Here is a 21,627-nt window from a genome sequence, read left to right as displayed (position 1 = left end):
TAAGAACACTTCACGATACTGAGCTCCAGCATCACTGATTTGTCCTCTCTGATTCATCCCCAACGTCACTCTACCATGGTTAGGCTGGATTTACTGTAGCAGAGGACATGAATAAAGAGTCACATGATTCATCTGGTATGTTTACTGTACAAAAAAGGCAGGTGTTCCAATTTTCTGCCCAAAAAAAAAACGAACATTCACTTACATACACACATGGAATTACATAAAGGAGCATACAGTCACAGGTACACAATTAAAAAAAGCCCATTAGATACTCTGCCATTTGCAAACACAAGGGTACTCACGCATCCACCCGCATACACACACACAGTTACGAATGAGTAAAGAGCAGAAGTTGAGCTGCCAGAACACAATGTTGAGCTCACAACAACTGATGAAGCTGAAGAAAGAAGGTGCTCTGCAGCCACCTTTGAATAAGGACTGTGATTCACCACCTTTTATTTTTTAAATTAGAAAACAGCACGAGTTATTTGTATCATCACAGGCAATCTTGCAAAAAGAGCCCCATGTTTGTTTTATTGCAAAATTATTTATTTCTGTTTATTGTTCTCAGAAACGTGTGCACTGAGGATTAAACAATTTGCTGGTCTGTTTAGGTCTGTGAGTATTTGTCCAGATGATTCAGCTTTTAAAACACTAATTTAAAATTCACTACTGTTTTGATGTTATAAGTCAGCGTTGGGTGGTGTAGTTCAAAACAGCATAACTAAAGGAAGAAGAAATTTCATATATTTTATGATCAGGATAATCTCCTTCAGTTGGCATCAATTAATGCCATTTTGACAAAGGTGCTTGCATTTTCTTTGGCAGTGACACAGAAAGTTATGGCAATAGTGAGACATGTCTGCCACAGTAAATTGTCAGTTTTATGTCTGCAGGGTTATTTTAACCAAAACTATTGTTGGGATAGTTAGATGTGTATCAATATTATGTATAATAACTCCACAGTCTGAGAAGGCATGAACATCAAACTTCTGGGTTTGATGTTCATGCCCTCATGCTGAGCAGTTTTTAATGGTGTATGTGTTGCAGAAGGCCACTACCATCAGAGAACACCATTGCCATGGTTTGTTGGGATGTCGGTTGTTTGGACGACTACAACATTTAGGTGGCTGTATGTGTTGAAGTAACACTGAGATGTCAGCATGTCTGTACTGCAATGAGCATTGTTCACCTGTCAGTAGCTTTATAGTTATGGCTATGTATTCTTAAATATAGCAATGTATCATGTGAAATGCAAGATCTTTGTTTTTGAATAATTTAACTGAATGTAATCACGCTATCATTTGGATCACATCTTTTTTTGTCTCTCTAGCATTTTCTCCTCATTGTTTGTATTTATTTCTTGTGCTAACAAGCCCAACAAACAAAAGAAAACCAACAGAAAATTTTTTAAAAAGAATGGCAAATTACTCCTTTTTTTAATATATCATAATTTTATGTCATGCTGTTTGTGATCTTTGTTTATTCGTGTAATCCTCAGCTGTTGATTTGTGCACATTTTCTCCCTCAGTCTTTATCAGGTTGTCATTATACCGCTTCAATGTTCTTGAGCCTTCATAGTTGTTTTCTTCTTTTGGCTTTCTCTATTTTTCTCATCTTTTAGCTGTTTTGGACTCAATGAGTAATTTAAGTGCCTTTATTAGTTTACTAACAGCCACTCAATCTCCATTTTGGCTGCACTTGGGTCCACTTGATTTATTTCACTGAACATGTGACGTCGTACCCTTCAAAAAACTTTTTTTTTTTTCAGTTTTAGAAAAAAGGTAAAGTAGCAAAAAAACAAACACCCATGATGACATTAAATTTCTTACGTCAATTCAAAACAAACACAAACACTACATGAGCCACAAAAATTATTCACTCTGACTTTCTCTTATGCCCAAATTCTGTTCATAAATTGTCCCCAAACAGTTCTTTCTAGTATGAATGTTTTTTTTGTTTTGTTTTTTGAATGATTTTTGATGCCCCCCCCCCCCCCCAGTTGTGTTGCTCTAGATACAAATTAAGAAGAAATAGCTTTGGGTCAAGCTAAATTTTGTTACCAATTTTTACATATTAGCCAGATGGTGCTGCTGCATATTTCTCATTAATTTTTCAAGAAGTAATTGGATTGCATTCATTAATCAATTATGCTACTTGTCAACTGTTGCATGCGAAAAAAATGTAAACCTACACTTTAGCTATTAGCAGTGGCCCATGGTAAAATTAGCCATTCATTTCACCTGAATCCTTTAATCTCACCCTTCCTGATTATGTAACTCCATCGTCCTCTGTCTCTTCTTCACTTCTCCACAGCTGGTGCCAGCAGCAGACTCCTGTGACTGTGAGGTTACTAGTTGTTGCTGGTACTACTGTTCATGGTGCACCAGCACCAACAGCTAACATGTGGGTTAATTTGACACATTTTGCTGCATTTATTTTTAGTTTTTTTTGTTTTCTCTCAGCTTTTCAGCTCCACCTTTTCGACACTTCTTTCGCATTAAACCTTTTTTCTACAAGCTGTGTGAGCGCACAGCAAAGGTAGGGGAGGGGGCGGTCGCACTAAGACATTTAATTGGGCAATCCAGTGTCAGTAATGAAAATGAACGAATGGGCCGCTGTCAGTACTTGTGTTCCGCCGGTGCGCTCAAAAGTGTGTCGGGCCACTGGTAAAAATGCCCGTTATGCCAGATTACCAGTCCAGCCCTGGTGAGTGTTGTGATAGCAAGTCTAAGCTGTTTCTGACATGTATCCAGTTTGCATTTCATCATTTTCTTGTTTTTCCATGTAATATTATACAAGTAATTCCACATATCTACCCAGAAGTTGTACAAAACAATATTTTTCTTTTCTTTCTCCTTTAATTGTAGCCTTTGTAACAGAAGTAACACCATAACTGTAACTGTAACGTGATTAAGGAATTCAGTACAGTAATAAGTTGCAATACTATATTAAAGAAAAATGTGATACAAATACCAGCCACTAACTGTGAATTCCAGTTTTTCAATTTTAATATTATTTTTAATTTTATTTGTTAACCTATTTGTATTTATTAAGCTGTGATACTGCATACTGCATGTTTCACTGCATATCTCTCTTATTAAAATTCCAGAATGCTACTGCTTTGGTGCTGCCCTGGTGTTACACGGAGCATTACAGACCCACGTCTGCCTGTTGTAGTTATCTGCTGCCACTTGTGGACAGTGTCAAAAATAAGTGAAGCAAATGTAAGAAATGTAGCCAACTCTTGTTTGTACTGTTGTTGGTCTTTTTGGTTTGCCCCTGCTGTAAAAAAGACAGAACTAATCTGAGTAGGAGAAAATTGCTACTGGCAGGCATGTTACCTCAGAAGTTACAAGCAGTAGTCATTCCCTTTCTGGTTCTTTCAGCTAAACAGCATTCCAACTACCCACACCATCACTGACTCAGAGGTGACATTCTTTTGCCTTGCAGAAGGACTGCAGGTAAGTGTGACTCTGTAGTGTCCATATTTGGGTCTTTGTAAGGAGAGCTAGCTAAACATGTACAGAACATGAATGGAACCATGTCTGTACTTTATCTGTTACTTCTTAATCAGCTTAAACAGTGCAAATCTTTATGTAAACTGCAATACAAAGAAACCCAAACAGAATAAAAATGCTCCATATGAACACCTAAACCAGAATAAACAGCTGTATTGGTGTTTTGATGCAGAGAGATGGTTGACAGTGTTTCCACTTAAGGACTCGAGTTTGCAGGTGGCACCAACACACCTCCAACAGCTTTGAGTCTGGTCTGAGACCATTTGTAAGTTTCTTTTTCATCTTCAGTTTGGTTACCTTTAGGCACTCAAGATACTTGGATACAAGGAGTTCCATCTCATGCATGTTTTTATACTTTACATACATTACTGAGGTTGTTTAATTCTAAAGTATACTTCATTATTATAACAAAACTGTAGGTTATTCTCCTGAACGGCTCTACAGAACCTTGTTAGGGAGCAAAATAAGAATTCTTTTTTCAGCTAGAACATATTCAACTTGTGTATGCGATCACTCCCAGCATCGACATCTGACTTCCAAGGTAAAAAGAACACATAAAATGAAGAGCATAAGGTTAGTTTGGCTGCACATTTCTGCCTTTCTGAGTGTATGTAAATGCCTTTGGACGTATGCTACCATGCTTTCCAGAAGTGGTACGGCGTCTAGGCTGAACTGGCTCTCTGGGTTGGGGATAGTGCAAAAAAATAGTTGCCAAAGAGATAAGATAGCTGCCGGAGGAAGAAACATCCATAATATATTCATCACCTTAGTGGATGTCACACTGTTTTATTTTAAATAATTAAGTGCATATAAACACCAGACTGTATTAAAATTACCTCTCATGTAATGAATGAAAAAAATGTGTACTGCAGCTGATATATTTCGCCTAGCCTGACATTGTTAGCTCGATTTAAACAGAGCTACATGTGGGTGTGAGACAGAGTGATGGTGCTTTTATACATGTTCAGGTCAGTATGGAGGTGACATCAGCTATGTAGACAAAGACACGTGTCACTGTGAACTCATTCACTCGTCCCATTTAATGTTAATGATAATGTCAGACTCTTTGAAGTGATGTCACTGTCAGCTCTGCAAGAGTTAGACACTATAGCCGTGCCGCTTTGCTACTAATATAAACCGACATTTACTTCCAAATGGAAGCCCATCCGGCTTCCCTGCAAGCCCGACATAAGCAGCGGGCTTCCAATGCGCAGCAGCCATTCCTGCCAGATGCCATTAAGTCACATCTTTACTCCAAAGTCATGGCAGGTTAAGTAAACATGCAACATTCTCTTCTCCCTGTTTTGCTGGTTCACATCTGCAAGCCTGCTAAAAAAAAAATACAACAAAAGTCCTGTAAGTGACATATTATCTCCTGATCCCACAACAACAATCATCAACTGGCAAAGCTGCTAAAGCAGTTCAAACAGTCCCTAAATGGGGTAACTACATGAATGAAAATCAGAAGGGTTGTTTCAAAAGAACAGGTGGGATATGCTCAGCACACCTCCCCTAGAAACATAAATGTTCCAAGAATTCATTCATAAAACTGGAAGATATAAATTTTCAAACTTGGTCCCAGCAGAGTCAGGATCTCCATAAATGTGTTCATTGACTCATTCATTGTTTTGCGATTTCCTGCTTTCCCTTTGCATTACAAGACAAACAGAAACTGAGCATACGCTGGAAGTTTATGCTGCATTTGTATGAAGTGCATGCTCTGTCTTTAGGGGACAGCTTGGCATTCATATTATGCAAGTCAGCTCTTCCTGTTTCCCTACAGTACATTATCTCCATGTCTGCTCTCCGCTCTGTGAGTTTATTCTGTGGGTGAGGTGATGACATCACTTGAAAGATCAGACACATACCTCGTCCTCGATTAAACCAGTCAGATAATAGAGTCCTCTTATCATATCAGATGCTTTCTTTATGTGATAGCGAGCAAAAGCGACAGTGGCCTGCAGACACCGCTGATGAGAACAGACAAGCGAATGAGAGCTGGACACAAATTTGACATCCACTTTGAGATCAATGCACACCAAACCTGTTTTTTCTTTCTTCTTTATTTTCTTTAACCTTTCTTTACACTATCTGCAGTCATGTCCAGAATCTAAAACAAATTTCACCACGGTTTTCTTCCAGTTATTTGCATTTTTAAAATTCCTATTCGTAATTTTACAGTTAAAATCTAGTGTTATGCTTTAGACCTCCCTCGGTCCTTGAAGGAAAGGGTAGTTAATAAAACCTCACATGTCCGCAGCTGCATACGCTCAGGTGTAAAGTGCTGACTAAACAATGCATTAGCACTGCAGTACATCACTTGGGAGGCACCACAGTTTGACACACAACAACATCTATATGCAAAGAGTCTAAGATTCTCCTTTACAGGAAAAATGTGTGCTTCAGGTTAGTTTGTTACTCTACCAGAAGATGGTATACTGCCAATATTTAGCGATCTTAATTTTTTCCCTGAGTCATAATTAAGAGTCTTTTCGCAATATGAAAACAAAGTAATTTAGCATGTGTGTGCTTCTGTTGTTGAGCACCAAATCCAACCAACAGACACTGTTGCCTAAAACAGACTTGAAACTAGTGACCAGTAGGCAGAAAGTATAAGCTCAGCTTGCAACTCCATTTAGCTAAGTTAATTGTAAAACACTGTAATAATAACGCTGCCCTAATGCACAAGGATAATGACATAAAATCAAATACTTTCTCAGTGTCTTATATACAGTCTCCTTTGAATATTCATATATACTTTAATGTATGAATCTACACTCTATTGATGCACATGATATGGTCCGTCAATCTAAATACATCATCCATCCATTTCAATATCTATTTAACTGCAGACCATACAAGCAGATGGATAAATACACTGCATTAATATCTACCCATATATTGATGGCGTACATGAAAAGTCATATGGATATTGTCACCACATAGCTTCTTGGTCTTAAAAGTGAAACAATTACAGAAATGCCTCAAGCTAAAATTATTTATAAGTAGCAAAAACCCATCCTTCATTCCGTATCTAGTGGTGACTAACAAAATTCCACCGCAGATATAAAGTTCACTGACCGTTAAGTTACATTAAACAGAAAGAACACAGTCACGTGAGACGAGAAAGAAATGCATTAAAAATAGAAATGCATAATCCCCCTGCGTTCGCAAGGGGATAATGAATACAAAAATGAAAGGGATTGGGATTTATAACAATTTCAAAAACCATACAGATGTTAATAATCGCTGCATGTGTGACGATGTTCATGCAAAGTTTCATTGTGACTGGCCCACCCATTAAGGAGATATATAAATAGCTCATCCGTCTTTTATTTAAGGCCCATGATCAAAATATATGTTTTTATCCATCTGTCACAGCATTAAGGAGATGCATAGATAGAGCCTAACATATCTTCTCATCTATGTATCAGTCTGTCCATTAATGTTAAGATGAAGGATAGGTGCATTCATAACTATTTATTAAACAATACATGGACAAAGTACTGAGATATTTACACTTTATGGCTACACGAGCTGCTCAATCATGGAAAACCATGAAATGAAGCTCCTAGTGTGCAGTCTTTGTGCTGATGTTAATCAGCACAAAGGTTCTGCAGTTACTGAGTCAGCAACATTTTGGCCTTTTTTATGCACTACGCACCTCATTCAGCAACCCGTGCTGTAACTTTATATGGTCTGTCACTTTATTAACTGTTGCTCCTGAATGCTTGCTCTTTGCAATAATGCCACTTACAGTTCATCGTGGAATATCAGTGGCATCCTATTACAGTACCATATTTGATTTCAGCTAGCTCTTTAGAATGACCAACTCTGTCACAAGTGTTTGTGAAGGCAGACTGCATGGCTCGGTGCTAGATTGCATATTACACTGTCAATGGGACTGTCCTTCCATCTATCCGTTTTCTTTTGTTTATCTGGGGCGGGGTAGCAGGGGGAAGAAACTTAAGCAGAGAAGCCCCGACCTCCCTCTGAAAACACCTCAATTCAAAGATTCAGAGGTGTGGACCAATACTTTAGTATTATCCACCTATATCTGTCATGGTTCCGGGTCTTTGACCCAGTGTTTTGTGTTTCTGATTATGTTTATCTCTAGTGATTTAGGTTTATTTTAGGTTATTTGGTTTCCTTCAGCATTTCCCTTTCTATCTTGTCCTCTGTGTGTTGTCTCCATGTTTATGTATCTCCCTCTGTGTCACGCTCCCTTGTCCCATCTCTCTCTCTGTCGCTCCCTTACCTGTTCCCACGTTCTTCCCTCTGTGATTCATCCTTTGTCTCTCCGGTCTGTTGTGTGTCTCCATGTTTGTTTATCCCCGTATTAGAGTCAAGCTCCCATGTCCTTGTCTGAGTCTCGGTGTTCGTGCTACTTCTTGTTTTATTTTGTTAGGCCTTGCTCATGTGCATTGTGATCAGTTTTGCGTCCCCTGTCTCATTATGTTTATTTGTTCCTGCTATGTTCCCATGTGTTTCCACTTCCCTAATCTTCTCCTTCTATATATATTGTCTCAGTCTCCGCTTATCCCACATTGGAGTCTCTGTTTATCTATCTGTGTCTGTCAGGTTTCATGTTTTAGTATTTCCAAGTTTAGGTTCTTTGTTGCATTTTAGTTTTTTGTTGTTTTGTAATAAATAGCTCGCCTTATGTTAACCAGTTCCTGTTCTCCTGCATCATTTGCATTTGGGTGCTCATTCATCTCCATACGATCTGCATCCTGCAGGTCTTGACAGTAGACTCCAACCAGAATTGTTTTGCCTTTGAAAATTTTGAGGAGCGAGAAAGCGAACCAGTTCGCTTTCTCAGTGGGCGGTGGTTGTTCCCTTTTCATTTGGAGGAAAAAGTGAAGTTTAGGCAAAGGATCTACAGTTTCGTTCATGCCTGGCCCCAGTATGCAGACTTATTGCCAACCTGGCTACAGGAATTTGTCTCCACCCTTCAATCCCCATTTTCGCTACAGCAGCACCCCACCTAAAACTCTTCACAGTCAGCCATCTATTCCCTACCACAGCAACGTTCCACACAAGCTTCGCCTCAGCAGCCACGCTGTTCTGCAGCCACATCTCCCTCACCTAAGCCCTCAGTAATAAGAAGTGGTTTCTTGAACTTATTGCCAGACCTCAGCTCTCTAGCCTCAACATCACCACAGCAGTGGATAAGTCCCTCCTCTTTACTGCCTCAGCCTGATCACTCATTACTTGCCTCTTTCCTGGCAGGAATGTGGTCGAAGGATGAGGACTCAGCCCCCAATGCACCTTCAGCTTCAGCAGTGCTCCTCAACCGACCATCCATGACTCCTCCAGTGCAACCAGCTGTGGTGAGTGACAGCATTTTCTCACCTCCAGCTTTCTCTCAGGCACAAGATCAGCTGAGCACCGACCTGACACAGGAGCCTGGGTGCTCAGCCGAGCCGCCCCAGCCTCCACGTCACCGCCTGCTTCAGGAACCAAGCCACTGGGTCCCTCTCTACCTGAGCTTGAGGGACACCCATCACCAGAGCTTGAACCAGAGCTAATGGGTTTCTGTCTGCCTGAGTCCAAGGGGTCACCAGAGCCTGCTTTGTGCCCTGTGCAACCCCAGCCTGCTCCATATTCAGCAGAGGTCTCTGCACTGGCCGGTCCTGCGCTGCCTGGTCCTGCTCCGCTTGAGTCTCTGTCACTGGCCTCCAACGAAGCCACCCGAGGGTCCTTGGCCCCATTGTGTCCGTCGCTGGTCAACTGCCAAGCCGTCTGAGCATCTGGCTCGTGTTGTTGGCCACACAGCTGGCCCTCTGAACTGCTTAGTGTATTCCGCTAGCCAAGCAGCTTGATTCCAGAACTGCTAGTTCTTTGTTTTGGACCCTCCTGCTCCTTGTTTTTGTATCTACCTGTTACATAAAGATACAATTATACTGAATACATTGCACTTAAATAGACCTTTCTTGTAAGAGTTCAAAGTAAACTTTTTGTCTCTTACCATTACCCATGGGGTAAGCTGTAGAAATATAGGTTTTAGAAGCAAGCGTCCCTGTGGCATAGATTTGTCTCCTGCTTCAAAAAAAAAAAAAATTATACATATAAATATTTTTTTGAAACTGTAAACCACATGTGTTAGACTGGCCACATGTGCCCTATTTCAGTATTTATGTAGGCAAGAGGAGGCTGCACACCAGCACATTTTGTTTTAAGATGATTAATATCCATGTATTCTTTTATTTAACACCAAACATATTCAACTGCAAAAGGGAAACCAGCTTAGCACACGGTAGCTCTGTCATATGTTCATGTTCCATGTCACTGCATGTGTTACATAAAGTCTGGCTCCAGGACTGCAAGGTCACAGTGTTGTGGCAAACCACTTGGATTGTGGTATCTGCAAAGCAACCTTTCACCCACAAATAATGTCAGCATGTGCTCGAGCTGGGAGCAGTTAGAAAATGTCAGTAATGTGATTACCACAGCACAGTGCATGCAAATACAGCACAGAGAAATTACCAGAGGAGCTCATCTGATGCAACTTTAGACCTCTTAAAAGGGGCACAGTAGGTGATACATTTCTGTTTTCCACAGGATTACTTATGGTAGCAATCTTAAGACCTCAGATCATTTTAAGAATTAGGACACTGGGTTAGATTTAGACTGGATCACAAAAACACATTACAATGCCAAAAATGGCCTCTTTCCTGCAGTGCTCCTCAGATCGAAGCATTCGCTTCCCTCTGTTCTTAAATGGGCCCAGTACATATTAGATTCTCCTGAGTGAGCCTCGCAATTTCCAAATTTAAAGATGGGAGTTAAGCGAGAACACCAAATTAAAAGTGTGGTTTTGGCATCCTGCAAGCCGTTCTCATCACCATCCATTGGTACCTGTTTGACAGTGTCATTAATCAGAAGCAACACTTGTTCCATTACATTCATTTGCATCTAGAAATACACCTGTCTTTTTTAGATGACCAACGCTCATCAAACATAATCCAGATTTTTGCCCTTTACACAAAATGGAAACCTTTCCCCAAAACATTATAACCATCTCTGGTTTTGATAATTAATACTTTAAATAATGGCACATCTCTTCAGTGCAGGAACATGTCTGGATTTGGTCTGATACAGGAGAGAAAGGCTCGTGTGTGGGATAGTGTGAAAAGGAGGCTAAATTTACCATCAGCTGTTGAGTGAGACTGCTAACCTTTATCAGGTCCTTTTAGTGGAGGTAAAACACTACCACACACATATTACACACAGTGACACAAGAGAGACATAAGCACAGGGGTACATAGATAAATACAGTGCACATAACCATTCTTGTGAAACTTGCAGCTAACAAATTGCTCTCATCTGCATCTAAAATGGAGGCAAAACCTACATAATCTACTTTTAAAAAAATGGTTGTAAAAGCTTTCAAACGGAAATACAGCATACGGAAATTTTGGAGTTAAAATGCACAAAACAAGAGAATGAGAAGAGGTTTATTCCCAGGCCATAAATATAACAGCTGGAATCTATGCTACAAAATGATATGAAATGATTAACTATGAAAATAAAGCTAAGAAGGCTAAAGGACAGACAGGAAGTGCAGTGCTTGTTTAGCACACGGTTTTTAGTTTACCGTCGACCATTCTGAAAGAACACAAACAGGTATGTCACAATAAATGCAGTCTGATGCTGCCACGTTCAAGACTTTAAATTCCTTCGACGCATTAGTTTGTGATATTTTCTCAAGAAAATTAAACTGATGTATCATAAATTATAATCTTTTGGGTAATATTTTTTGTCAAGACCCCCAGGAAATAAAATATTAACACAGCGTATAAAATTGGCGTAGAAATGTGCGATTTTCATGCTCATGTGCAGTCCTATGCCCCTGATACAACAGCACTGCAGGAAAGCCTTCACATTGTTTTGTATTGGACTAAACTCAGAATCTGACTAAACTCAGACTCTGTATTTAAATGTCTAGGACTGCAAAAGTTTTAGTATCAAAATAACCTAAAGTAGCTGAAATAAAAATAGTCAATACATAATGTCCTTTTTCAGAATTGTAAGCATGTACTATAACTTTAATGTTGCAGTTGGAGATTTTTTGAATTATTTATATATGACTGAGTGTATGAAAACAGCATAACATAGTACATTTATATTTTAAATTCTGCAAAATAATCGCCGTATCTATAAAATAAACAGTATGTGGTATAAATTAAACATTTTCATCCAAAATATGACATAAAAGAAGTAGAAAGCAATATAACACAGTGATACTTACATTAAGTACATTAGCATTATTTTTAACAATATTCAGAGTTTATTCCTATCCATGCTCTTGCCCGGTGATTTTTGGTACTGTGAGATTAAAATTCTCTAGTCCACTCGTAATAAAGGTGGTGGTGGTTAGGTTATTGAACAATAAGTACCTAAATAGGTTAAGATTAACCCTGCACACTAAAAAACTGTTGCTAACCCAGTGCATTAAAATGTGAGACCAAAGGGTCCTTCATAAGAATGCATGTGCAATGAAATTGGACTGGAAGACTCCGATCACTGTTGCCTAAACCCAGCATGTCACAGCACAGACACTAAATAACACTTGCTGCATAATATTCAGTTGCCAGGAAATCAAACTAAGCAGCAGTTTTTGACCCTGTGGAAATGACAGTGGGCTGGAACAACCTAATCCCTTCACAACAGGACTACAGATCAAGCTAAAGTATGCAGCTATGCCTTTATAGAGAACCTGTGTTGTTACCAACAGAATAGGGAAAACGTCAATGACTCCCAAAGCAAAGGGCTTAGCAGTATTAAAGAGCAGTAAAAGGTACTCTGATGGGTTAAAATGGGATGACATGGGCCCTTGATAAAAATCTATGTGTAATGAAATGGGAGTAAAGTCAGTACTGAAACACAGAACTTTCACTCAGGAGACTGGGGTTCAGGTCCAATACTTTGTCCCCATTGTTTTTAGAGTTTGATTAATTTATTTCAGCAAATTTTCTGTTATTTTTTTTTCTGTCACTGTTTAGGAACTAAAAGCTACTTAAGTTAAAGATAAGATCATGGTTTCTGTTCATATATGTCCTATTATTACAATGTTTATTGCATGCTGGAAAGCATTTCTCGCAAAAGGGCCAAAAGACAAACTTCTCTCAACTGCAGCAAGCTTCTTGTTAATTTCCTCACCACAGTGATCCCACCTAAACATCCAACAGTAACAACAGCAGCTGATTTTTTTTTTTACATTCACTTGTTCACCACAAGAGGTCACTTATGTAAATGTCATTTTAACATTATAACCCATAAACAGTAAAGCAGTATTATTATTTTTCTGGTGAGGCCAGATCAGTCCTTCCCAAATGTAATACAAAGTGAAAGAAAAGGGTTTAGGACTGAAACTACATAGCAGATGATTTTCTCTGTTATTTGTTTTTTGTCTAGAAAAATAACAGTAAAAAGGTGAAAGTTAATGTCCAAAGAAAATTCAGATTATTGCACCAAGACAGACATACGTCCTCACAAGACTAGAACTATGAATTAAGAATCAATCAAGAAGTTTATGCTGCAAAACACAGTAGTTAACTTGAGCACCTAGATTCCTATTTTGCGTTAAAATTGCATAAAATTAACTAATTAAACTAAAATTTTAAGATTAATAACCATAGAAAATAAATTTTAAAAAAAGCAAGGGCTGTAGAGTGTGGTCAGAATATAAAGTGCAATTAGTTATGCATACTATTGTAATGGTAAGACATTCAGTATGTACGAGTGTTGTTATAATAAACTGTACATTTGTATATGAAAAAAATACTATATTGTGTGCAAAATTGCAAATGCACAGGTTAGTATTGAAAAGCAACAGACAATCACAGTTCAGTAACTAAAAATGTTTGGCATTTATGTTAAAATAAAACAGTAATAGTAAATAATAATATCAACTATTATTCATACATCATTATAAATAATTATTGTAATAATTAGTTATGCATCAGCTCTAAATAATTTACATTAAAATGTATTTACAGCCTGTTCAAGTCCATAAAGAGAGAATCACAGAAACCTACATTTTTTCTAAATGTCTCCATATTCTACTACTCTATTTCATATTTTAATGTAGAGAATGATGCTTCAGGTTAATCTTTTATTCATTTAATTTCTCTGCCCACTTAATCCTTTTCTGGCACACCTGGGGCTACAGCCTATCCCAGCATGCACTGGGCGGATAGCAGGACACCGGGCAGGTCGCCAGTCCATCACAGGTTGAACACAGATAGGCAGACATCCACTCACGCTCACATTCATACCTATGGGCAATTTAGAGTTCCACTCTCCCTGACTTGCACATCTTTGTGATGTAGGAGGAAACAAGAGAAAACCCACACAAACATGCAAACTGTGCAGAGAATGAGCCAAGGATCAATCCTGGGTCTTCTAGCTGTGAGGTGGTAGGGTAAACCACTAAACTGAATTTATGGAGGTGTTAGCTCAGGATTAAACCAATGAAAATAAATGAAATTTACATGCAAAAATATGCACATAATTGTGTGTGTACTGCAATTAACTGTATATTATTTTTTATGGCTGAGTAATTGCCCAATTACATTCTCAACCAGCTGTTTATATTATAAAAAGAAATGTCCATCATAATGCACCAAAGTCAGAGATTTTTCATTTTAGAAGCTACAGTCAAAAGTACCTGTTTTTTCTTTTGTTTGACATATGACTTATGAAGGATTTATGGATTATCACTAGTTGCAGCTTAGTATTTAATCTGTTGTGTCCACTCTGCTTACTCCCTTTTACTTTCATGTGTAAATTTCACATTAGACATGTAAAAATAGATACACCCCATTTCAGAAAAAAATACACATAACAATCTCCTGGAAGCAGACATTGCTCTATTTTCACATTCTTACTTATTCTTAAAGATTCTGTCACTAAAATGTTTCAATTTAAATCAACCTGTGTTAATAATATCACCTAAAATTAATTAATAACATTTTTTTTCAAACAATGCACCTCTTCATATCCCCAAAATGGCACTTTCAATTACAACACATCCCAAATGAAAGAATAGGTCAATTGCCAAAGACTACTGAAACAACTTGGAGTGACAAATTACACTTTCAGATGATGCGGACTTGGCGGAGGCAGAAGTCAAACACTGGGGTTTTGGCAACACGTCTACCTCTTGTGAAGCAGTGTAAACACAAACACAAACCACAGTCACAGGATGAGGACAAGGTCATAGCAGGACAAAACGCAAGGCTTTCAACCAGGGCATTTAGGCTTGTGTCCCAAGTTCACTTACTGTTTCATTTTTTTAGATCGCTTTAACTGTTTTTATTTGTATTTAGTTATGTTTAGTCAACAAAAGCTCTTGGTTAGGTTTGGGTAAACTTTACTTGAAGGCAGCTGAATTTTCACATGACTCATGAGATCTGGGAGAACGATGACCTGCCAGCTTAAAGCGTGTACCCGAGCTAGCCCCACAGGCTGCTTGTGAGGGTTCAGAGCGTGGCTTGCTTTTTCCCCTCTTCAGTGTGCTCTACTTCCTATGGTTGGTTAAAGCTGGTTATGGAAGTATTTCACCTGTGAAGTTTTTCCAAACTGTTTTCAGGGGGAACTTCCCAGATGGTTCCATGTAACAAACCATTCGATGTATCAGGTTGTAAAACAAAATCATGGTTTGGGTTAAATTAGCTGAGAAGACAAAACTCTGCACAAGCAACAAGCTACTCAGTTTTTTGTTTGCTTGTTTGTTTGCAGAGATTTGTTTTATAAAAAGTTTAAAAGGTTCTTGGAACAGAGGCAGGGTAGCACGCAGCAGTATAAAACATATGGAATTAAGTCAAGATCAAATGTTTCACAATTAAACTTTATTTGAAAGGATTTTCAGTTCACTGTGTAACGTGATTTCCATAAGTAATACAACCCCTTCATGCTACTGAACAGGAGACTGCAGTATCTCTGCCTTGAATTTACAACCAAACAAATACTGTAAAAAAAAAAAAATAATCACATACACAGAATTATACAAACACACACATACAAACATGATGAGATAAAAACAGAAATACACCTGAAATAAATGGCTCTACAGGAGCCCTAATTAAACACCCAGCAGTGCAGTATAGCCTTATTCAGTCTGGTGAAGTCATTGAATGCAAGACTGAGCAGAGAGCACTATATACCTCATTCAGAGATTGATAGCCTGACACTGATGTTTAATCCAGCTTCAGGCTTCAGTGCACCGAGATGTTTTCTTTTTTATTTATTTCACAGGCCATTATTTTACAGCCTGTGGTATCAGCCCTTATTTTACTGGCCCTCCAGCTATTTCAGGGGGAATTTATAAAAGGTACTTGAAATGTACCACTTTGAATGTGCATGTCAAAAGAAACGATAGGCCTTTTTGGCCTGGCAGAAAATATATAAAACTATGACTTTCTTATTAGGTTTCATAAAAAGTTCGCCTTGTGAAGTCATGCCAGTTTGAAAACTTTTACTTTCAAATTAGTGATACTTGAACAGGCAAACACAATGATAAAAAAACTCACTGACCAGCCTTGCTGAAATGATCAAAGTTCAGTAATTATATAATGTGATATAAAGTTGTAGCACTCTCTGAGAAAGTAATAAGTATCACCTAATAACATGAATTTAGTCCATCCATTGGTCACAACATGACTCATACTAATGACATATGTACAGTAACTTTGCATGCTGCCTAGGGTATTTGGCTAAAATCTCAGTTCTGAATCACATGGACCCTTGTTATTGGATGACATCATGCCTGCAAGATTATGAGCCAACCATATCCAGAGGGAGATCATTATTCCAGATTGGCAGCCTTCTGATTGGCTCCAGAGACAAGAAGCAGCTCATCCTGACCTTTTTGCTGAATCCTGACAAGATCAATCAAAAGCCAAGACATTCTCTCCCCCTGCACTAACCAGTTGAGTCATTCCACTCGTTCTTTGCAGCAGAATTAAATTACCCATGCACCCAAAGTGCAGCTGAATCTAAAAAGTCACTGCTCCTAGCGACTCAGTTACAGCAGCCTCATGCTGATTTCCCAAGAATGACTAAAGCACTATAGGCTCTTATAAGATAAGGTCCCAGACAGTCTTTACTAAAGCTAGTTGAGGGCTGGGCAACAAATAGGCAAACAAAAAAAGAAGATGTGCTGAACACAAAAAAATAACAACTGGACTAAGCAATAGTTCTTTGCCTGTATGAGTCTATAAATGGCTCAAACTATATGCAGATGATGCACCGTGCTTTTGTGGCACCGAACGCATTTGGCTCCAAAGAAGATAAAAGATACAGTTGCTACAAAATAGCAAATCAATTCTTGAATTATCAGTATGTCAACTTGTTATATTATTATTGGATCCATATTGTCACAATTCGTGGTGTAAATCCAGTACCCGCAATTAACTTTTTAACACACCAAGCTAAAAGGCCTGGTACCCAATAATATATGTATGTTGCAAATGGAATAGGACGTCAGAACAAGAGCTGAAATCAATAGAGCATCAGTTCAAACCTGAACACAACAAAATCTGAGTTCAAAATTGTACTATTAAAGGTACTTAAGGCTCAAACATAAAAGCACCTCTGCAGGTTTTACAAAATAATTGATCCTTAATCATTTAATCAAATTCCTTATCCTTCGCAGAATCTCAGAATCTACTTTTTTAAAATGACTACTTGCATCAATATTGTGGCAAATCTACCCTCATTTGGTGCTTGATGGATATTTAGTTTTAGGGTCTGTGTTTTATGCTGCTGTTGTCAGTTATTGATTGAACACCAGAGTGTTATAGACATTGAAATGCATCCCAGATAATATATGCCTGAACAAGCTTTGTCAGCAACTTGTATGTTCCACATTATGTCCTTATTGACTGGATCCTAATACATAAAATATTATGTGAATAAACCAATAAAGATTCTTGATTGACTTTCTAGTTTTGGGCAAGAATAACGACAGGACTGGTGTTTTTGTTTTCAATATCCAGACATTATAACATGTCTTTGACCATGAAGCTTCAGGGAGACTTGAAAAGGCGGAAGGCACAGTCTGCTTTGACATTTAAAAGTGCTGACTTGCCACGTTCAGCAGGGATTTGGCCGGCAGATTTAAAACATCCCTGAACCTGGACATGGGATTCTGTAATTCAAAAAAAAAATCAGATCATTAAAGATCTGTGAACAGGTCTCCAGATGGAGAATTCAATCCTACATGTGTGATTAAAAACAAATCACTTCAGCGGTGCATTCATCATTGGTTGATCCTGCAGCTAATTTTACACAACACTTGAAAAAGCCACCACGAATCCATCTTCAATAAACTCGCCGCACCACTGGACAATGAATGGGCTGTCTCCTTTGACAGACCATCTAGTGCACAGAGCTACATGAATCTCGTGCATGCAGTACTGTAATAGTCTAACAGATGATGGTTCTTGGCACAGCCTGAGTAGTGGAGGGGTGTAAGACAGTCCCTTATGTCACATGGGAGAAAGAGAGGGAACGAGAAGGACAGAGAACAGGAGTGCTGCAGTGCATTGGTGGTGTGCTGTCTCTTTAACTACGGTCATGCTTGACAGGAGCTGCTGTATCAAACTACTGTAAAATCGACAAGGCCAGGGATGGCTCAGTGGATGGCTTCTTGCTTCCACAGAGTCCATCAGCACTCAGGGATACATCCATTGTGGAGAAGGTTAAGAGAAGGAGAGAGAGGAGACAGCGAGGAGGTAGAAAACTGTGTGTGTGTGTGAGAGTGAGTGGGTGGATCAGCATGAGGGGGGGTCGACCACAATGGAAGAAAGTGAGAAAAGGAAAAAGAAGGAGAAAGAGATAGACTGAAAGAAGGTGTGAGTTTAAGAGAGAGAATGAGGGAAGAGAAAGATTTAGCCAAGATAGGAAGGCCCATCTCTGCTGCTGCTGCCTGCCTCCCACTAACTGCCTGTTCATGTGAGCCGGTACTTGGCATGACTGCAAATGGCTTGCTTGGTACATTAGATGAACGCGTTCGTCAGTGTGGGCTCAGATACATCTGCAAGCTTGTTGAGGCCCCTTTCTCCCCTTATGTTGATCTGTATCTCATCTCAAACCCATGTCACGCTAATATCAGCCATCTTGCCACATATTTTATCTTTGAATGTTGAGTCACTGTGCAGCAATAAATATCACTCAGTGTTACATAATCTCTTTGAGTAACCATGGAGCTGCTAATGTATAGGTAGACAAGGAAGCGGGATAGAGTATTTATCTGCACAGAGTTGGTAAACCAACATATATTTGACAGTTTATTTGGTTGGTCTATAAAATGTGGAAACTTCCAACATTTCATCTTAAGACTGCTTCATTTGCCGGACACAGTCAACGATATAAAAGAAAGAATGGCAGCATATGTTTCACAATTCAAAAGCTGAAACCTGCAAACACTGTTAAATTCTATCCACAATTACAGAAATGACGGATTTTAAAAAACTGTGTTACATTTCCTATTGACTGACAGGGAACTTTTATCCAATTTGCTATAAGTGGTTAAACTACAAAATTGTAGTCATGTATTAAATATTCACTATAAATGACGGCATAAGACAACACCTTTAAACTTGTTCATTTTTCAAGCATTCAGCTTTGTGTGTTATTTATAAGACTAAACACAGTTTAGCTCCATAAAATTCAACAAAACAAACCCAACAAAACAATGCTGAAAATGAAACGTCTCTGCGATCACAGAGAAAGAGTACTCAGTGCCGTCGCTGGCAGGTTCTGTAGGTGCAGCGCTGTGCTCACAATTTCCTGGCAATGACTCCCAGAGTGGGCTCTCTCTCACACACACACACACACACACAAAACACAGTGGCAGAGCATCTCACCAATATTATGCAACCAACATCTATAGCTGCACTTGCACAGGAGGGCATTTTAGCCATTATCTGCTGTGCTCTGAGGGAATAAAGAGCTAAATCAACCAAGTTGGCTGCCACAGTTACATTTGGTCTCTCTTTTCACGCGCAGCTTAGACGATGACTTCGGGGTCACAGTGAAGTCCAGGAGCTGACAGCTGGGTATTTCAGGTCGAGATTAGTCTCCATTTTAGAGGCACACATTCTGTCCTACAAAGGGTTACAGGTTGGTGAGTGTGTGCTTGCATCCACACATGCACCATCACTCGCTCTCACCCTTACAGTCACATGCAGCACACCTCCACTCTCTCCTGAACCCACACACTGACTACACACTGCTGTCTCTCTCACACAGATACACACACTGCTACAGTTTTACCCTCTTTGATCACAGGTACTCACACAAATCACCCCCAGTCCTTCACGGCTTCTCCAAACTTTGCGCTGGGCGTTACATTTCACTCCGGTCTGACTTCAGCCATCACACTTAAGGGACCGTGCTTTTCCCAAATTAGACCCTCTAATCACACACACAAAAACACACACACTGCAAATTGAACGTTACGACTGGATAGATGTGAGGCAGCTCACTGCAGCACGCCTGCTCACATATAGCATTAGTCACAGTTGCAGTGCAATGATACCAAGGGAATCTGCCTTTACCGTACACTGAAGCGCCTTTCACCCACTCACACTCGAATATGAGGGAATAAAAGACCAAGAACAATGAAGTAGCCTCTTATTCTGGTCATCTACATATTCACTTGGCCAAAGTTTTTGCACACGGAAAGCAAGATACAGACTTTTTAGGATACCAACAAAATATCAAACATATTTCATGAAATATCAGAGTGAAAAGTCCCCAAAGGGCTATCTCGCAAATTGTATATGAGATTAGAAGAAAATGAAGTAATAAAACCACAATCCAATACTTCATACAACCCTAAGAGTGCCTATGAGCACATTACACTAGTTCATGTTTATAATAAGCCTGTAGGTATGATAAGAGCAGTATAAACTCCATTATATATAAACAGTAGAGATACTGCACACTCAACTAGCATCGTGTCGCTATAAACTCCTTACACTCTACAACACCACAGGATCATTAGTGGAATATTACAGCGTTTTTGTCCATGATGGCAGTGTGAGTGCTCTCAAACAGAGGAATGCTTTTGCAGGAGAAGACACTAGTGCACATGCATACCTTATTACAATACTATAATTACCGCATGCACAGCTCCACACCACAGACGCTGCGCGGGATCCGTGTGTGTTTGTGCGTGCGTGTGTGGGTATCTATCTACAAGGCACTCTAGGCTATCTCTATGCACCTGTCGGCTATGGTGCTTTTAGATATGCCTATTTCATGTGACAGAGGGAAGAGAGGGACAGAAAGAGAGAGACAGCGAAAGAGAGAGAGAGGATGGCGAGGAACGGGGGAGGAGGACAGAAAAGAAAGATGCAGTGGGTGTCAAAAATATCAAAAATATCAGCTCTGACTTACCTTGAAAGGGAACATAGGACATGTTCCAACTGCATTGAACGTAGGCTTTGCGTCTCGCTCGGCGGTTTCTCGGCGTTCAGAAGTAACGTGGAAACCAAATAACAAATAATTCTGAAAAATTAAAATAAAATAAAAAACCACACACGCGCGCGCGCGTGCACGGGATTTACTGCTGTTCACAGTTGGAGTCGAAGAAGAAGCCAATATTCCGCTGTTATAAAAACTGGCATCATAATCCACGACCGCTTATAAAGCCCCGGTTCCCGATGCATAAAAAAATACAGGATGCAGAGATGTGTGTGTGTGTGTGCGCGTGTGTGTGTGTGCATGTGTGTGCATGTGCGTGTGTGTATGTGTGTGCGTTTATTTGCACGCTGCTGCTGAGGTGTGAGGGTGAAACACGAGTGAGTGTGTGTGAGTGAGTGAGAGAGAGAGAGAGAGAGAGAGAGGGGGAGAAGGGGGTGGAGGACGAGCGCACGCGCGCATGTGTGTGCGTGTTACTGAGTGTGGGCGCGCACGTTTCCCAATATCTATAACCTATCTTTAGCTTATGCATTTTACATTTTGTGCTCGCCTCGTGGAAAAGGAGGATTATAATAATGTTGCAGGAGTGTTAATTCATTATAGCCACTGCTTCAGGCTACTGTAGGCTGTGTGTGTGTGTGTGTGTGTGTGTGTGTGTGTGTGT

The 21,627-nt window shown here is 39.5% G+C and overlaps 1 protein-coding gene across 5 annotated transcripts in view; it reads right to left on the bottom strand.

Annotated features, from left to right (window-relative positions):
• Nucleotides 1-21,342, bottom strand: part of syngap1b (synaptic Ras GTPase activating protein 1b) — a 172,738-nt gene extending 151,396 nt beyond the window's left edge. For all 5 annotated transcript variants that reach the window (XM_063488241.1, XM_063488242.1, XM_063488243.1 and 2 more), the window contains exon 1: nucleotides 20,940-21,342. In XM_063488241.1, coding sequence (XP_063344311.1) covers nucleotides 20,940-20,961 — 22 coding nt within the window. In that variant the 5' untranslated portion in view covers nucleotides 20,962-21,342. The remainder of the gene's footprint in view (nucleotides 1-20,939) is intronic.
• Nucleotides 21,343-21,627: the final 285 nt, after the last annotated feature.

Source organism: Pelmatolapia mariae, linkage group LG10_11 (assembly GCF_036321145.2).
Source record: "Pelmatolapia mariae isolate MD_Pm_ZW linkage group LG10_11, Pm_UMD_F_2, whole genome shotgun sequence".
NCBI lineage: Eukaryota > Metazoa > Chordata > Actinopteri > Cichliformes > Cichlidae > Pelmatolapia > Pelmatolapia mariae.
Note: the sequence above shows the minus strand (reverse complement) of the source record. Positions and strands in the feature narration are given on the sequence as shown.